Here is an 18,613-nt window from a genome sequence, read left to right as displayed (position 1 = left end):
TTTCTGTCATCTTTCACATCCCATCAGAATGCCTTTCTTGAACACAATAAATACTCCAGAAATGTTTTTATTGATTCTGACGACTTATGAATATTCCATGCATTTTCATAAATTTATAAAACCCTTTACATAATTGAGGGATGACATACTTGCTTCCTTAAATATCCATTTAATCTATATTTTCTGGCTACACAACTCAGCTCTCAAAAATGAATTCTAGTAATGACTGCCACATCTAGGAAACAATGCTCACAACTTCGGAGGCATCGACGTGTCAGACCCCTGGCTCATCTCCGGGGCTGTTATTCTACTCTTAGGTAATTAAACCTTTTGGTACAGCTGTGATTTTGCTCTCTATGCCACAGAGCTAAGTTTCCAAACTTTTCGTGGAGGATCTAATTTTCTCACGAACTTATTAATATCCTGATACAATTGCTTCATGTCTGTTCATCCAGAGATCTGTTATTTTCCTTATTTTGAACTTTTCTTAGGTGAGGAACAGCTCTGAGAATGCAAACATTTTATTCCTTTTTTCCTTCCTCAACTTGTTGGCAAAGCATGTGCTCCTTTTCACATTTTTTTTTTTTTTAATAGTATGTTGCATCCATCAAGAAAATTTACAAATTTCCCTAACTGGAAACAGAGCAAACTGAAAATTGGGCCTTCTACCAATAGACTAAAAGATCTAGAATTCACCAAAAGCATACATACAACGGTATGTTTCATGAACTAAGGAACTAATTATCACAGGAGGGCCTTGATCTCAGTGATCCATCCCGAGGGCATGTGAAAAAGCCCAGAAAAGAGAACATCGGATTGTTTCTAACAGGACAGCCCAACTGTATTTCAGCCCCAGGAATGTTACGTGCTCCTGTTTGGACTTCATTAGTAATTCAACATGTCTGATTTGCCCACACAATGCTCTCAACTTAGTTTACCCATTTGACCTGGAACAAAGTGAAAGCACATTTTGCTCAGTTGAAAGGTCTCCTGGCAAGTTGGTTAGCAACAGGCTTGCCAGTCCCGGTTCAGTTAGCAAAGAATAAACACATTTCATGTGACAATTACTAGTGCACTGACTTCCTTACTGTGCAATTGGCTATTGTACATTCTTGAACCTTTTTTTTTTTTTCTTTTCTTTTTACTTGCTGCTCCACTTTGTCATCCCTGCCTCAACAAGATTTGCAATTTCTTGAGAAGTCTCCACGTTTCTCCGTTGCCGTGATGGACCCAATTTCATAGCCAAGAGGCAGGATCAGATAAAAGTTCCTCTGGAGGGAGGGGACAGCGGCACTGCGGTCTGTCTCACATCTTCCCTCGGTGGCTGAACGCTGTGGCTTGATACGTACCAATTAAGGAATCCGGCTACGGCTTCCACAACTACCAATTTTACCGGAGTTCTCTAGAATTTAGTCGCTTGGGAGTGTGTGCTGGTGAGAGGGCGAGTGCCCCGGGGCCGCGGGGGCCGCAGGCGTGCCTCCCGGAGCCAGACCTCGTCCGGGGAGCGACGCCCGGACTCGCCTCCCGGAGCCCGCGGCCGCGGCGCCCCGACCTGCACCGGGGGGCGGGGGGCGGGGGCGGGGCGGGGGGCGGCGGGACGGAGCGCGGGCGCCGCTCGGTTCCGCTCCCCGCGCTCGGGCGGCCACGACTGCGCCGCGTCCCCCGCGTCCCCGCGCCCTGCCTCCCGAGGATACCTGCGCAACTCGGCGCACGCCGGCCCCACCGCTTTTAAAAGTGTGTTTCTGGTGGTCACGGTGCGCCCCGAGAAGGTCGCGCCGCACCCCCCCGGGGCGCGCGAGGCCCCGGAGCCCGGAGACAGGCCCCTCCCAGCGCAGCTGTCGCTGCCGCCTGCGGGCTCCTTTCACTTTCTCACGGCCAAGTCACCCAGAGGGGCGCCGCTGCCGCCACCGCCGCTGCGCCCGAGGACTCCGCCCCGCGCCGCCTCGCTACCGGCCCCCCGCCCGCCCGGGCCCCGCCCACCGCAGCAGCTCCTGCCCGCGATTGGCACGCGCGAGCGGCAGCTCCGGCCCGCCTCGCCCATTGGCTGCGCCCTCCTGTCAGTCCGACGGTCGCCCGCCACTCCCCCCGCCCTCCCGCGAGGCCGCCCTCCCATTGGAGGAGGCTGCGCGCTGGGGGCGGGCGGGGAGCGCCGGTCCAGCCGCTTACGGTCAATCGCAGGGGCCCGACGCCGGGAGGGAGGGAGGCAGGGGGAGGAGAGGGGCGGGCCGAGGCCGGGCGGGGGGAACATCTGGCCGGCGCCGCCGCGTGCGTGCGTGGTGCGTCCTCCCGCCCCCTCCCCTCCCCCTCCCCCGCCCGCCCCCCCTCCCCGCCCCCCCTCCCCGGCCGGCGGCTCCGCGCTCGCTCCCTCGCTCGCTCCCTCGCTGTGTCTGGCAGGCTGCGGCCGCCGCTGGGCTGCTGCCATGGGGAGCCGTTGAGAGTGGGGCCCTCTTCGCTCCGCCGCGCTCCTCCGGCTGCCAGCGGGGGTGGGTGGGAGGGAGGGAGGGGGCAGGGGGGAGCGGGCGACGGAGCCGGGATTGGGGGGCGGGGGGGCCGGGAGGGAGGGGGGCCAGAGGAGGAGGAAGCCCACCAAGTCCGGCGGCGGCGGCGGCGGCGGCGGCCGGGAGGAAGAGGAGGAGGAGGCGGAGGACGCGGCGGCGGCGGCGGCGGCGGCGGCGGCGGCGGGGACGCGGTGACTTAGGGCCGCTCCGTGTGAGTGCCGGCGCCCGCCCCGGCCCCTGACCCGGCGCCCCCTCCGCGCCCGGCCCCCCTGGCGGGCGGGGGGCGCCAGCTGTGCGGCCCGGGCCCGGCCGGGGCGGGCGGAGGGCGGGCCGGGCCGGGGGCGCCCCCGCGAGTGGAGTTTAGTTTGTGTGCTCGGAGCGGCTGGGGCGGCGGGGGGCGGCGCAGCTGCGGGAGGCCGGGCGCGGGGACGGGGCCGCCGCAGCTGCGGGGTCGGGCGGGGTGCGGGCTCGCCGGCTCCGCGCCGCGCCCCCCCGCCCCCCCTCCCCGCGGCCGGTGCAGCTGCGGCGCGGGGCGGGCTCCCGGCCCGTGCAGCTGCGGCGGCGCCTCCCGGGTGCGGAGGGCGGCGGGCTGGGGGAGGGGGGCTTGGGAGCCGCCGCAGCTGCAGCGGCGCCCGGGACGGCCGCGGCTCCGGGGACCGGTGCAGCTGCAGTGGCGCCCGGGGGGGAGGGGGCCGGCGGGGGAGGGGCCCCCCCTCCCGGGCTGGTGCAGTTGCCGGGAGGCCCCGGGGGCTCGCGCGCCGCGGCGTCGGGGAAGCGGTAGCAGCCACCCTCCTCCCGCGGGCTGCTTCTTACGACTTTTCTTTTGTTGTTGCCGTGACCCGGGTCTGTTTTCTCGTCTGCTGTGGAAGGTGTTTTCCTGCTGCACCGGCTCTCCGCCCTCCACCTCCTTCCCTGTGGTTTAACCTTCCTCTTTCCCCGTGTGTTTTATGCACGGCGAACTACGTGGGGATTTGCATTTCTTACCCACCCCACCCCACCCCACCCCACCCACCCCCGGCCCCACTCCGCGCCCTCGCCCCCACCCTCGGGAGAAACAGAAGCCCAGCCTCACGGTCCGCCCCTGGACCCCGCGGTAGAGGACTGCGAAGGGCTTGATTTGTGGGGTGGGAGTCGCTGGCCCATTGCGGTGCTTGGGACTCATTAAACTGTCACTCACCCCCCACCCCACTGGGTAAATGGGGTGATTAATGTCTGATACGTTGGAATGGGGCGAGGGCGTTTGTGGAGAGTAGGTTGTGTGGCTGGGGAGGAATGTAGCTCCCGAAGAGTGCCTCCCGCAGTAGGCGCCCGTCCTCATGTCATTCACCGCGAAGTTAGGGAAAGTTAGGTCTGTGACTTTGGCAAAGCGAGGAGGACTGGACGGAGGCGCTGGGTTTTGTTACTGGGTGACTCCGCCGCGGTTTTCGGGGCAGGACCCGGCGGTGACCAGCAGGGCTGCGACGCTCGCGCCTCGGGCCTTCGCTGCGCCGCACCCTCCCGAGCGCGCGGGGATGGCGTTGACATTCACAGATGTCGCAGCACCTTGCAGGCGCGGGGCAGCCCAGCCCGGGTTACGTTATGATTTCATCAGCCATTAGAAAAAGACCCACAAAGTCGAGCTGAAAAGTTCCCAAACTTACTAGACTTGCCCCCCTCCTTCTAACTGAAAGCTGAAAGGTTTTCTTGTGATCAAGAAACATTACAGAGTGACCCAAAAAAAGATTGTTATGGGACACAGATCAAGGGGAAGACAAAGTTCTGCTTTTTTTTTTTTTTTTTTTTTTCCCTGAGCGGAGAGTCGGATCAGATATGCAGGTGCAGTGTTCATTTTAAGCGGCCCTAGCAGGTTGTATCAGTTTATTAATTTGTCTCATTGAACTGAAGTACTTTCCAGGATTTCAGAAAGTGCAGTTTCACCTTGTTGATAGTGAGAGTTGAAATTTGCATGTAGTGGCAATGTGAGAAATTTTATTGAGTAGGTTGTAGGAGATAAATAGTTAAAATTAAGAGGGAAATAATAAGGTGAACCCGGCTGTAGTAATAGTTATGTATAGTCTCCCAGCATTGAGACATGTATGCCATTATCTTGGCGGAAAAAAAAAAAAAAATGAAAGTACCGTAATAATGTTGAAATGGGACTGGAGATGTCAATTGGGTTGGTTTAAAAATATCCCTAAGCTGCCTTTGAAACTAAACGTTGGAGTTGAATAAAAGTGAATCTGGATTTCCTGAATAGCACCGTGGCTTGAGTGTGCTGTCAGTATGTGAGCCAGTCCACCAACTTAAGACAGAAGTGTTGCTATTCCATAAATACAGTAGAACTCCATATGCTGAGTTTTTCAATTTCTTTCTGTTAGAAAGTTTGGAAAAAAAGGGAGACTTTGAAGTATTTTGTTTATACTAACAGAAGAGAAAAGTTCTCCTAAGAAAAAGCTGGTGGCAGGAGTGTAGAGGAGTAGCATATGGCATTAAAAGGAGCACAGCTGGAGGTAGCATTTCCATCTGAACATGATGTCAGAGCAGCTGACAGCCTGCCATCCCTCAGCCTTTTATTCTAACACACAGACAGGGAGTTAGTGTGTGCGGATCTGTGGTGGAGAAGGTATCTTATTCCTCTCTAACATCATCTCCACTTTGCATCTGTCTCTCTTAGTCCGCTTTTTTTCCACCGATGTAACAGACCTGGAGCCAGCGAGACCCAGAGGAAAGGACTTAATCAGGTTTATGTGTCCTAAAGGTAGGAGTAGCAAGAGATTAGATTGAGCATATTTCTGTTTTGGTGTTTTGTTGATTTAATTAAAAAAATCACATTACTTTTCTAACCCAGTTTAGGAATAATATATGAAACCGAGTATTAAATGAACATCTTATTGGAGTTGAAAGTCTTGGGCTTGTGTAGTTTTAATTTTTATCCCTTTTGCTCGAGCAAGTAAATAACTTTAATACACAGAAATATTTCAAGTTTTGAAATGTTAAGAAAGGCTTTGAGATGTTGCTTTTTGAGATCACTTGGGATTAAAATGCTTTTTGTTGTTGTTCACTGCCATTTAGATTCCTTTTGCTTCTGGGGTAGAGGGGGGAGAGAAATAGTAAACTGTCTGGAATCCAGCATTCAAACTTATATGAGAAGATTATTCTAGTTAAGAAGCTAGATTGTTGTGTAATTAATTCCACTGTGAAACTTTATTCTTCAAAACATTCAGCAGCACTGCTGAAACATACAGCTGTAGTGCCTTTGAAACCGAAGGTTTTTTAAAAAGGGGGAAAAAAAAAACTTTTGTCCCCAGGAGAATAGTTTGACTGGTTTCCTCATTTCTCTTTCAAATATATATTTAAGAGAGCTTTTATTTCAGCATAACAATAATTATTTGCAGGAGTTTTTGTGTTAGCGACTAATTTAGAACTTGTAGATTTGAGCTGCCTGAATTGGCCAGACAGCTGTAATCGCACTCCTCTATTCTTAATCTCTTTATCTGGGCAGCAGCTGCCATATGGCCACAGTCAGCTGGATCAGATGTTTATAAGCTTCCTTCTTCGGCCCTCTCTGTCCTCCCAGCCTCCTAATTTGATCACGGCTACCTTGTGAGCTGCCCTCCAATCTTTATTTTTAGCCCTCTCAAGGATTAGGATTGATGTTAGCTGTGGGGCACTTAAAGTGATTGTATTGTAAATCTTGGTTTATTCTAGCGGTGGCATCGTGCGGAAGGTATTTGGGGGCTAGGATGAAAGTTTAGTCCATCTTGGACAAAGTGGAGAAAAAGGGAGGTAATTTCTGGAATATTAAATTGCTATGTGTCCGTTCCCCAAATGCACTCTCTGAGATGGTCGGTGTGGAACCTCGCTTCTGGTCACAGGAAAGGGGAAGTCGCGTTTTCTTGATTTTTTTTTTTTTTTAAAGGAGTTGAATTTTGACCCTTTGTACATCTTTGCCTTTCCTCTCCCTCCATTTCACCCTCCTTCACCAGAAAACAAGGGCAGCAATGCAGATTTGAAAGAATAGAAGCTAGTGGGAAAACAAAATATATCAAGTTTTATTGAAACAAAGTATTTTCTGTTGAATGAGGTAAGGCAGAGTCAGAAAAAAAAATAGTTTCTCTTTTTCTTGCAAGGCTTTTTTTTTGGGGGGGGGGTGTTGAACCTGTACAGCTTTTGAGTTTCATTTGAATACGATATGCCTTCATTTAAAAGTTTGAAATAATTTCAGTATGGAATTCATTTGCTTTGCACCGGATCAAAGTTTAGATGAGAATTTGCAGAGTTAAGAGAAGCCCTTCTGGTTCCTAATATTCTGGATATACAGATTTTACAAAGAAATGTTACTGTTTTTTTCCTTCAATTCATTTAAAAAATATTTGGATTTGTTCATAGTAAAGATGATCTTTTCCATCTGTTGGTGTAGCTCTTTCTGATCTCGTACATGTGTGCTCTACCTGCAAATCCTAAGGCATTAACATCTGTTTTTATACACAGGGCTTTTGTTGTTGTAACACTCTGACTTTAAAAGTGAGTTGTTTGCTAATTTCTGGGCTAATTATGCGATTTCATTTTTTTCCTCCTTGATTCAGCCAGTGTGTGTGTTAAAATTGTGCTAAGTGCAGTCATGTATCCAAAGTAATAAAATAAAAAGGACGGTCGAACAAGTTTTGTGAATCTTATAGAATGTGTTTGGGACTTTTCTTTGTCCGTTCTATGTGCTGTTCCCTTTGAAATTAAAGCTGTGTTGTAGGTTTTGTGGGACATGATTTGATGAGTAGGTTCACTTCTTCTGAAAGAGATCTCAATTCTTAATCTCGGTGAGAGACTGCACTGAAATTAAGACTTTTAAAACTTGCCTGAAAGTTCCAAGAAGGTGGAGATGCGTCAGGGACTGTTGGGCTGGGACGAGCAAGTTTGAAAAGTGCACTTTATTTTTTCTTTCCCCCTTCTCACGTTTAGGTTTTGTGCGAGTCATCTGGTAGTCCCCGGGTCAGAGCCTGATTAAAATTCAGGGACTGGTACCTCGGGCGGCCAGAGCCGAATCACTGTCACTATCTTTTTTTTTTTTTTTTTTTGCACGGGGCTAAAGCACTGGAAAGTTGTTCCTGAGCAGGCTCTCATGAGAACTCTCTCTCTCCCCAGGTTATGAAGACAGTATGGAGTTTCCAGACCACAGTAGACATTTGCTGCAGTGTCTGAGCGAGCAGAGGCATCAGGGCTTCCTTTGTGACTGCACTGTTCTGGTGGGAGATGCCCAGTTCCGCGCGCACCGAGCTGTACTGGCTTCATGCAGCATGTATTTCCACCTCTTTTACAAGGACCAGCTGGACAAAAGAGACATTGTTCATCTGAACAGCGACATTGTTACAGCCCCGGCTTTCGCTCTCCTGCTTGAATTCATGTATGAAGGGAAACTCCAGTTCAAAGACTTGCCCATTGAAGACGTGCTAGCAGCTGCCAGTTATCTCCACATGTATGACATTGTCAAAGTGTGCAAAAAGAAGCTGAAAGAGAAAGCCACCACGGAGGCAGACAGCACCAAGAAGGAGGAAGATGCCTCCAGTTGCTCGGACAAAGTTGAGAGCCTCTCGGACGGCAGCAGCCACATGGCCGGCGATCTGCCCAGCGACGAGGACGAGGGCGAAGACGAAAAACTGAACCTCCTGCCCAGCAAAAGGGACTTGGCGGCCGAGCCCGGGAACATGTGGATGCGCTTGCCCTCCGACTCGGCAGGCATCCCCCCGGCAGGCGGGGAGGCCGAGCCACACGCCACAGCAGCTGGAAAAACAGTCGCCAGCCCCTGCAGCTCCACAGAGTCTTTGTCCCAGAGGTCTGTCACCTCCGTGAGGGATTCGGCAGATGTTGACTGTGTGCTGGACCTGTCTGTCAAGTCCAGCCTTTCGGGAGTTGAAAATCTGAACAGCTCTTATTTCTCTTCACAGGACGTGCTGAGAAGCAACCTGGTGCAGGTGAAGGTGGAGAAAGAGGCTTCCTGTGAGGAGAGCGAGGTTGGCACTAATGACTATGACATGGAACATAGCGCTGTGAAAGAGAGTGTGAGCACTAACGCCAGGGTACAGTATGAGCCGGCCCACCTGGCTCCGCTGAGGGAGGACTCGGTCTTGAGGGAGCTCGAGCGCGACGACAAAGCCAGCGACGACGAGATGATGACCCCGGACGCTGAGCGCGGCCCGGTGGAGGGCGGCATGGAGAGCAGCCTGCTGCCCTACGTGTCCAACATCCTGAGCCCGGCCGGCCAGATCTTCATGTGCCCGCTGTGCAACAAGGTCTTCCCCAGCCCACACATCCTGCAGATCCACCTGAGCACGCACTTCCGCGAGCAGGACGGGCTACGCAGCAAGCCGGCCGCCGACGTCAACGTGCCCACCTGCTCGCTGTGTGGCAAGACTTTCTCGTGCATGTACACGCTCAAGCGCCACGAGAGGACTCACTCGGGCGAGAAGCCCTACACGTGCACGCAGTGCGGCAAGAGCTTCCAGTACTCGCACAACCTGAGCCGCCACGCCGTGGTGCACACGCGCGAGAAGCCGCACGCCTGCAAGTGGTGCGAGCGCAGGTTCACGCAGTCCGGGGACCTGTACAGACACATCCGCAAGTTCCACTGTGAGTTGGTGAACTCCTTGTCTGTCAAAAGCGAAGCCCTGAGCTTGCCCACTGTCAGAGACTGGACCTTAGAAGATAGCTCTCAAGAACTCTGGAAATAATTTTATATATATATAAATAATATATATATATACATATATATACATAGATCTCTATCTAGTTGTGGTACGGTCTAAAAGCAGCCTTGTTTCCTGGAACTAAAACGTCGGGGTGTTAACTCGGTTTTGCACTTTAGAGTAGCATGAGACTCTCACTAATTTAGCATTCTGGTAAAAGAGACTTTCGAGCAAGTCGGAGACTAGAGAGGGCTTTTTCTTTCGAGGGGGTAGGGGAAGGAAGCCAATAAGAACCTTGGAAACAACTCGTCCTATCACAAGATGCTTTCACAGGGCTTAATTTTGTCGACACTGCATTGTCTTCTGAGCGCTCTCTCTCTCTCTCTCTCTCTCTCTCTCTCTCTCTTTCCACTTTGTTTTGGTTTTGTGTTTTTGTTTTGTTTTGGTTTTGTTTGGGTTTTTGTTTTTTCCTTTTCAGAGTAGAAATTCCCTCCAGTTTTCTTAGCCTCTTTATATGTCACAAATTGCATGAATCTTTTCTGGCTGTTGGAAACCTGAATGCTTTTAGACCCAAATGGAAAATTTCTGAAATGCTGGATTATCTATTTTTAAACAAGCAGTTGACTTAAAACTTTCTGTGGCAACTTCTGGTTTTCTGACGGTTCCCAATGAGAGAAATTCTGAAAGTACACTGGGATCACTGGGACGCTGTCTTTGTGAAGGTTTGCTTGGGATGAAAAAGGATATTGCAGCTTCAGCAGTGTTGAACTGTGTGTTGAAAAATGTGAATTACTGTTCTTGTATACTGTAACTGATTACACGGGCTGGGGGGGGTGTCAAAGAACTTGACAGGTTGTGTTGATGCTCTTAGTTGAGTCTTGAAAAGTAAATATTAACGCTACAGAAATGCATGAGTTTCAATATATTTTTTGTCTTTGTTTGCATTGTATAACTTTAACGAGTGAGTTTAAAATTATTTAATTTCCTTAGAAAAAAAAATAGCACCGTTTGGGGAAAAAAACTGGTGTTATGAAGAACGTAAATGCACTGTTTTTATTTTTATTTTATATAATTTAAATTGACTTTCCCACTGTCCTTAAGTTGAAACTGTTAAGCTGAATAAAAACTTAAGCTGCAAATTGATAACTTCGCTACATAACAAGGAAAATATAAATGTTTACAAACGGCTTAAAGATTTGCATGTGCAGTGTGCATTTATAACAAACTTCTAATTGCACAAAACCCATGCCAGCTCAAAAGTTTAGGTGTACACATTTACCCAGTTGAGCATTTTTAGAGTAACTACTGCACAAATTGACAATAGGTCATTCTCTCTCTTCTTCTTTTCTTTTTTTTGGGGGGGGGATTTTTTTTGGGGGGCTCCCCTTCTCTTTTTCTTCCTTCTCCCTCACCCACCTACCCACCCTCCCTCCCTCCCTCCCTCTCTCCCTCCCCTTCATTCCCCCCCCCCCCCCCAAACTCATGAAAAGATTCTATGGACTGAAAAAGCCCCGGGCTGAAAGGACTGGACTGCCTTGATTGACGTGGGTTAGGTGGGGAAGGGGGTTAGTGGACTCTGTGTATCGGGGCAGCAGAGGCTGCAGCCCAACGTGTGGTTTTCATGACCAACACGCAGGGCAAAAGCATTTTGCACAGTGTTTGTTTTCCTGTCTTGCACTTACAAATAAGGTCTATGGGAGTAGCATGGAAAACGTTTGCTGTTTTTCCCTTTTTTTTTTTTTAATTGCTTTTGTTTAAAATTTGATCGCCTTAACTACTGTAAACATAGCCTATTTTTGTGCTTAAGATACTGAATGGAAAACTCCATTGTGTGTTGCTGGACTGTTTTGGAAATATTTGGTCAAATGTGTGTTAATTTGGCTGTAATGGCATTTAAAGCAAACAAACAAACAAAAAAAGCTGTGAAAATGGCCTTGGAGCATTATTTTTAGTTACTTGAAGAGTTTTTAGTTTTTTTTTTAAATACAGTTTATGTTAAAATAATTTTTATTAATTTAGAAGAGACAATCAATGTCTGAGAAAACGGACTTTCTTTTGGATTTTCTTTTTTGTGGTCATTGTGAGTGATTGCTTTTTCCTTTTATTAGTTTCACATTCTTCCTTTGTTCTAAACCTTAGACTGACATCTAGCTTTGACAATCATAGTATGTTTTATTTTCCTGAGGGGGGAATAACTTATAATGCTGTTTAGTTTTGTACTATTGGTGTGTTGGTGAATTTTTAAACTGTGTGCTAACTGCAATAAATTATATGAACTGAGAACCTCGTGTGTGTTATTTTCATTGTGATTATGGACTACGTGGATCTTCAGTATGCATTGTACGGGGCGTCGTTATTTTCAATATCCACCCTGTCCCGGGCTTATGAAATTGTTAGGATGCCTTAACTCACTCCGGTGGAAATGTGCAAACATTTTGGCTCTCAATCATTTAAGATACTAACGCACATTTTAAAAATGTGACCCGTTTTCTAGCACCTAGATCAAGAATGTTAAGATTATTCATTCCCTAGAAACCCATGAACCTCCAGAACTTCAGGTGGCAGTGGGGGTTTTCCCTAACACGCTGTGCCACCAGCTCCTCATATGTACACCCCAAGTCATTTTCATGGGTAATTTTGTCCTAAGTTGACCGGTCAGACCTATTCTGTGTTCTGGGGTAAGTGGAAGATTGAAGGAGACCGGATGTCTTAATTCGGAAGATTGCTTGGCTAATGACTGGAATTCTAGGCAATCAAATTAGCAGGCATTCGATTGTTGAAGATTGGCTGTATGCATCCTTTCCGTTGCTGGGAGAGCTCAGAAGTTCCCAACTTGTAACTCTCACAAAGTTTTTACTTTGCAAATGCAATCTCAAGGACTTCTGGACCCTAATGCTATCATCCAGACTAAATGATGGGCTCCTTGGGTGCGTCAGGGTGAGAAACGCTGCCGATTGACAGAATTGACAGGGAGAACACACATGTGCTGGACAGTGTGTGCGCTTTTGTAAAATCCTGATGCTCATCTGCCCCATGACTTCCAGCCTTAAAAGATACGCTTTTACATGACTACCGTCAAACAAAATACATTCATATTACGTGGCCAATAGTAATGTGAACATTCTTAGCTTCTGTAGAAGAAGTGGGAAATGAGGTCCAGGGCTTCAAAACACACTCATAAGCTCCCGGGTGGCTGGGGATGGGAATCTAAAAAGATTTTTTTTTTTTTTTGATCATAGAGCACCATCAATAATTCACTATTTGGAATCCCTGTGTTTCCTTTTCTGTTGTTGTCCAAGCAGGATTTCTATCACATGGAGCTCACACTTGGTTTTAACCAACCAAACGTTTCACGTGAAAGGGCTCCACGAAATTATTTCTTCAGCAGTTAAAACAGGCTTATTTTTAAAAAGGGCTGGAGGTGGGGGCAGGGTGGAGAGGGTGGATCTCATGTTCCTGTGGTAACTGGTCAGAGTACCTCAAAAGTTGTCTGAAGATGTTGAGAGTTATTTAGTTTCACTGACTGGCATCTAATTTAAAATGAAGAGCATTGTCCTAAACTTAGCCGGATATGATTATAAGAATAGTATTTTGACATGTGACTTGGAAGAAATAACTTCTTAAAACATTCCTTGCAAAACTAGAACGAATGGAATATTAAGTACACAAATCACTACACTTGTTAAGAGAAGTGAAGGAATCACTTGTTCATTTACTACATTTCAAAGAAAAAGGAAATTAATTTGTCATGTAATCATGTTGGAAACCATTCAGATTGATCCCCCCCTTTGACATCTGGCTGATGTCTAAGTGTATTTTAACTATGTGATTTCATTTACTTTTGAAACCATCTGTTTTTTTTAGATAATCAGTTATGCCTTAGATCAGTGTGAGTCCAGCATTGTGCTAGTTCTACCCTAGGGAATATCCGAGAAGTATATATAATGTTAAGGATACTGGTTTTGGATTTCCTTTCTAGTTAATTATGTTATCAGATTAATAGGTCAATCAAGTTGAGATTTTTCTTTAACAGACTTGTCATGATTACCTGTAAATGGGTTATTGGAAGCCTAGGAAAAGGTGAACACTGTATTAAAATGACATGATGGTGCACAGCAAAATGGCCAAAATACTAATTTTTCAAGGAAATCTTTTGTTTTGAACTGTCATCAAAGAAAACAGTTGAGTCTTTTACCCACGAAGTAATGCTACTTAAAAATCCCTGACTCTTACAAGTTTCAGCAATGAAACACAAGTATACAAAAATTAGACTTTACAAGTCCCTTTGTATCAGATAAGAATTCAGAAAAAAGTCCTAAGATCTCAAAATTTCCTGTATTGCATGACTACATTCCGGTAAAGCTTCAAACATTCTTGGATTTCTAATATGATCCAGGAAACTTTTATATACCTCTGGTTAGGAAACTCAGATAATTTTAGATTTAATCTAAGTTTTTGTCTAACTGTTATACAATGCTTGAAATTGCTGATAAATACAGTGAATCGAGTAAGTGTGAGTTTTGAAATCCAGGACAGAAGAGCTCAGTCGTTTTCAGTACAATCATTTGCCATTAAAATGCTAGAGATGATACCATTTGAAAAAATAACGCAATAGTTTTATTATTGTCTCTTTACAGCAAATAGCTTTTAGGAGTTTCATTTTGGCTCTAGTCCAAGGTTATTACACTGACAAGATTTTGGCCCTTATGTTAACATTTTTCTACCTTTTGCCTACAAAATGTGGCAAAATATCTTCGTATGTGCTCCTTTGGTCTAAAATGTAGAACTACCTATCTGTGGACTTCCAGTCGGTTCAGTTAGATGAGAATGAAACATGTTTCCAGCCTCCCTACTCCTTAGATTTCTTAATATCATGAAGGGTTAAGCAAAAGCAATCAGAGCTTATTGATGTCACTTGGGGCTGGGAGGTTAGAAATAGTAATTTATTTTCAGAGACATTTTAGAAATTAAACTTTCGATATTTTTGCAAACTGACCTCTTAACGAGTATTACCAATTTTTGTAGTTTCTTGTTAACGAAGCTGAACTCTTTAAATTTAAAGCATTGTAACGAGAAAGGGTGATGTCATAAAAATGAAACAGTAGCTGAAAAAGTTTCTCTCTTAAGCCCAAATGCCTTATTACACTAAATTGTTCAGGTAATTATCCAAATAACTCTGGCTCACAGAGTAGCTTTTTCCTAAAATATTCAAGCACTTGAAATCAGATTTTTTTTTTTTTGAGAGAGATGGATTTACCAGTTAACTTTTCTGATTCTGTTTTTACATTTGCTAGTTTACTGTTGATCACAATTGCTGGGTTTATGTGAGCACGGTATTTTCCTTGGCTTGCAGGGTACTTTACAAAACAATTTCTTGAAAACTGAAATTTTTCTTGAATTTTCAGGCTCTCTCCCTCTCTAATCTTTAGGAATGGGTTTGCAGTGGAGCTTGCATTTTGCTATAGGAAGCATTCTCTCTAGTTCCTTTGGCAAGAGAAGAGTGAAAACCCAATTTGGCTTTAAAATGTAGCGCATTAGTGAGTAACAGTTTCAGTGAGGATATTTAGAGTGGCTTTGAGAGGCCGTGTGACACCCATAGAGAGTCCATTCACGGAAATGACTTATTTACAGTTTGTCATAATCTCTGTAGTTAATCATTAAATCAAGTCGTTTTTATTAAATGTCAGTCTGCATGTTTCATATTGGCTATCGAGGAATTTAAGAAGTCATATTGGCCTAAATATTGAAGTTTTTAAGAAGTATATTTGTAGTTAACACGAAGTGGTGCATGGAAAATGTATTCAAATATTAGTAAGCATTTATAGGGTAGATTAAATCTGTTGTTTCCGTACATAATGCATAGAGAACAGTACTGCACTTGAAAGAATGGCATAGGCTTATTTCTGTGTGCTGTGCCAGGCTGGTGCTAGCTTTGATATATGACCGGGCTTAAAAGAATGCATCTTAACCCTATGTGATTAAAATATATGTATTACTTAAAATATTTGTAAATAAGGATATATTCACTTCATTTAAAGAATCGTCCTCAATGCAGTGTGTACTTTACCTTTGAGAGGATTAGTAAAGATACATTTTTGTATGGCTAATGCTCTGAAATGATCTTTGGTCAAAGGAAGAACATGTAGTCTTTTCATGTGAGTCTCTTACCTTTGTTTTTAAAAGCAGACTAAAAATATACCTCTATCTTTTCTGTAGACCATCTCTTTGGAAATGTATTCTATGAACAAGCTGTTTGGTAGTACTGAAATGCCTGTTTCATGTTTACTAGAGAGACAACAATGCTTCCTAAGGATGTCTATTTGGACAATTTTCAGAAAAGCACAATGGTCTAATAATGGATAATTAAAACACTTAAGAGAAGTATGTATTGCTTGTGAGCCATAGCCATAGAAGTCAGTGCCATTTATTTGTCCGTAGTGTAAAAAAAAAAAATCTGTTTCCTCTATTTTAAAACTGTTTCTCTGTCATTTAAAGTCCTCATCAAGTTGAAGAAATCTGAGCCCAGAACCATATCCCAAGAAGAGCAAATTTATAAAGTTGTTTCCATAACTAACTGCCTTTGAGAGAGAGAGAGCCTCTCAAGGATGGGCCCGGGGCGGTGTGTGTGTGTGTGTGTGTGTGTGTGTGTAGGAATGGTGCAAGTTTACATTCAAAGTCTAGATATTATACATAATCCCTTAGTGTAGCATTTGTTTGTGATTTCAAAATCCCTAAGATTTTGCAACTGAATAAACCAAAAGAAATTGAAGGTAGGGGGGCACGTGGAATATCCCTTCAGGTTCTTATTTCTGTTGAGACACAAACTAAAATTCATACTTTACATAGTCTGCTCTCCGTTCCCCCCCATGGCCTCTTATCAATAATAGAAGAGCACATTTTACGCAAGGGGTGATTTTGACACCCTTGCACCGATGCATCTTCCAACCAAGTTGGTTTCGTGTCTGAATTTCTACCATTTTGAAGTAATGGCAACAATCTTGAAATGAAAACCACAGTTGAGATTGGCCCTACTTGCCAGTCTGCGCCAGCAAAGGACGCATCTCCAGGGAGGGGAGGCTGGAGCATGTGGATGAAGGGGCCACTTCCTATTTCAGGGGAATTAGTACAACAAATGACATGGAACAGGATGAAATCTTTAAGTGAAGAGGAGACAAAAGTAGAGGGTATGCTGGGGCACAGTGAAGTTTTGTTTTTCATACTAAGTGTGGAGTCTAGAAAATGTGGTGATTTCTCACATTCTATTTATATGTTATTTTACTTGAGGGATGCCTCAGAGCGGTACTAGAATCACTTATGTGCAAAAGGGGGAGGGAGGGAGGGTTTGTCATCGTTTGTTCAACTTGCTTTGTAAAGGTGCTTATCTTGCAGTAAAAATAATACTTGAGTCAAAATACAGGCAGTCTGTAGGCTTGACCAGCATGGAAAGATTTTAATGATTGAAGTGTTTCTATTTAAAAGTCAGTCAAGTAACGCCCTCAAAGGCAATCAATCCTCATATTATTATTCTTATTTAATAATATATATATATATATTTTTCTCTCTCTCCAAAAATAACAGAACTTTTAGGCATTACAAACCAACACAATTCCAAGCTTACATCTGTATCCTGAATTTTAAAATTTGCATTCTGGACTGGTTGCTCTTGAAATAACGAATTAATTTTGTTATTCAAACTGCAGAAATCTAACGGCCAGAATTTGAAAATAATCTCATGGTCCAATTATTCTCCATTATTTGAAGACCTATATTGGTGTGGCCGATATCCCCCCCACCCCTTACAGATTGCCGTATAACATGGGCTTCCACAGAGACCAATCTCACATCACAAAAAAAACCTTAGAGCTGGAAGGAGCAAAAGTGATTTCCAGTTTATTTATCCTGGAAGTGGAGAGGCAGGTGCAGGGCCAGGCACAGGGGAAGGCAAGGGGCTCCGAGGACTTTGCAATCACTTCATACATTCCCCAAACCATTGGCTATCTATCTTTTCAGACATGAGATTTTCCTTTCTTTAGGAGCGCACGAAGGTTGAGTCCCTTGCTCTGGGTGCATCTTTGATTGAGTCTGAATCCGAAGTCAACATTCTGGTTATGCCCAAGGGATCAAATTTGCATTATGTAATTATATATCTACCACCATTGCGCTTACCATTGTCTGCTATATATATTTACAAACTGAACCCAAGATTGGAGTTATACTATTTCCTTTCCTGACTTGGATCCTCTCGACTATTTTAAAAATGTTATAGCAGAACACTCTCTCCTGGTGTCAGAGGAGGACAAGTTGCGGGCCCTCTGCTTAGGCTCCCCAAGAGCTGAAACCCTGGCAGGATTCTTCTGCTGACTGACACGCTCTCCCTCTCTGCTCCCAGCCACAAAAAGGGTTGCTTGGGTTTCCAAAACATGTTATTTGTTCAACCACAACGAGGCACTGCTACTTGCAGGCTACCGAGCGCAGGGCTGACAGAGCTGTTGCTGGCCGTGCGAGAGGGAGAGAAGAAACATGATGGCATGGCCGGGTGGCAGCCAGACAGGAGCCTCGGAACTCATTTGCTGCCCAAGTGGGAGAATTGAATAGTTTTCCACTTAATCTGAAAATTGGCCTCGGTTCTTGGAATGTTTCTCACCTCCTTCTCTCAGCATCAGCTGTTGAAAAGAAGCCTGAAGAGAAAGTTGTGGAAGGTCTACCAATGACACGGGAGGAACCGTGCCCTGATACCTCTGGTTCTCCGTTTGCAAGACCAAAGTGGTAACACCCACCTCACCTTCTTCCTTAGAGGAATGCCAAGCAGATGTGCAAAGCATCACACTCAGAAACGAGGCATCCTGTACGTCTGAGGTGACCTCACTATTACCATTGTGATTATTTGTTGAGCCAGGATGAACTTGTTCTTTATCAGAAAGCCTTCTGACCAATTTGGCTTTTTTTTTTTTTCCCTCAGTGTGGCTTTTTATGATTTTAATCCACTGAGTGCTTACCGTCTCAACTTTATTTCCATTTTAAGCAGGCCCCGAGGAAAGCAATTGCCACGTGAAACACGGAAAAAGTTCTAGCACCAGGGTAACTAACGGAAAGGATTGCACATTCCCAGGTGGGCTTGTAGGTGGACACACGTTTACGCACACGAACCTCATATAACTCACGTCCCACTGTTGGTGCCTTTGCCAGAGCTCTCAGAGCCTTTTCAACTCTCTGATTATCTAATCCAAAAACCTAAGTTGAATACAGATATTTCCCCCCTTAATGTTGAAGAGACCAAGCCCGAAGCTTCAGGTCATGTCTACACTTGTGTCATAATATGAACAACAGCAGGATTAATATACATCATGATAGCAAACAGGCATAGCTCCCCCAGGGAAGCACACAGACGAAAGTGATTTACCCAGAGACTTAAATGAATTCCTCCGATCTCACCAGGGGAAGGGTGGCACAGGCCAGATC

At 45.7% G+C, this 18,613-nt stretch overlaps 1 protein-coding gene across 3 annotated transcripts; it reads left to right on the top strand.

Moving 5' to 3' along the window:
* The first annotated feature begins 2,568 nt into the window (after window positions 1-2,568).
* Window positions 2,569-11,437, top strand: ZBTB18 (zinc finger and BTB domain containing 18). Of its 3 annotated transcripts, XM_072732827.1 has the most exons (3): window positions 3,286-5,235; window positions 7,617-8,304; window positions 8,417-11,437. In XM_072732827.1, exons 1-3 carry the CDS (start codon window positions 5,223-5,225, stop codon window positions 8,424-8,426), a joined length of 711 nt encoding a protein of 236 aa, XP_072588928.1. In that variant the 5' UTR covers window positions 3,286-5,222; the 3' UTR covers window positions 8,427-11,437. The 3 variants fall into 3 exon arrangements, with proteins under 3 accessions (XP_072588927.1, XP_072588928.1, XP_025859193.1); XM_072732826.1 differs by lacking the exon at window positions 3,286-5,235 and adding an exon at window positions 2,569-2,709 and having other exon boundaries at window positions 7,617-11,437; XM_026003408.2 differs by having other exon boundaries at window positions 7,617-11,437.
* Window positions 11,438-18,613: the final 7,176 nt, after the last annotated feature.

Source organism: Vulpes vulpes, chromosome 13, assembly GCF_048418805.1.
Source record: "Vulpes vulpes isolate BD-2025 chromosome 13, VulVul3, whole genome shotgun sequence".
NCBI lineage: Eukaryota > Metazoa > Chordata > Mammalia > Carnivora > Canidae > Vulpes > Vulpes vulpes.
The sequence above is the reverse complement of the archived record's forward strand: the minus strand, read 5'-3'. Positions and strand labels throughout refer to the sequence as shown.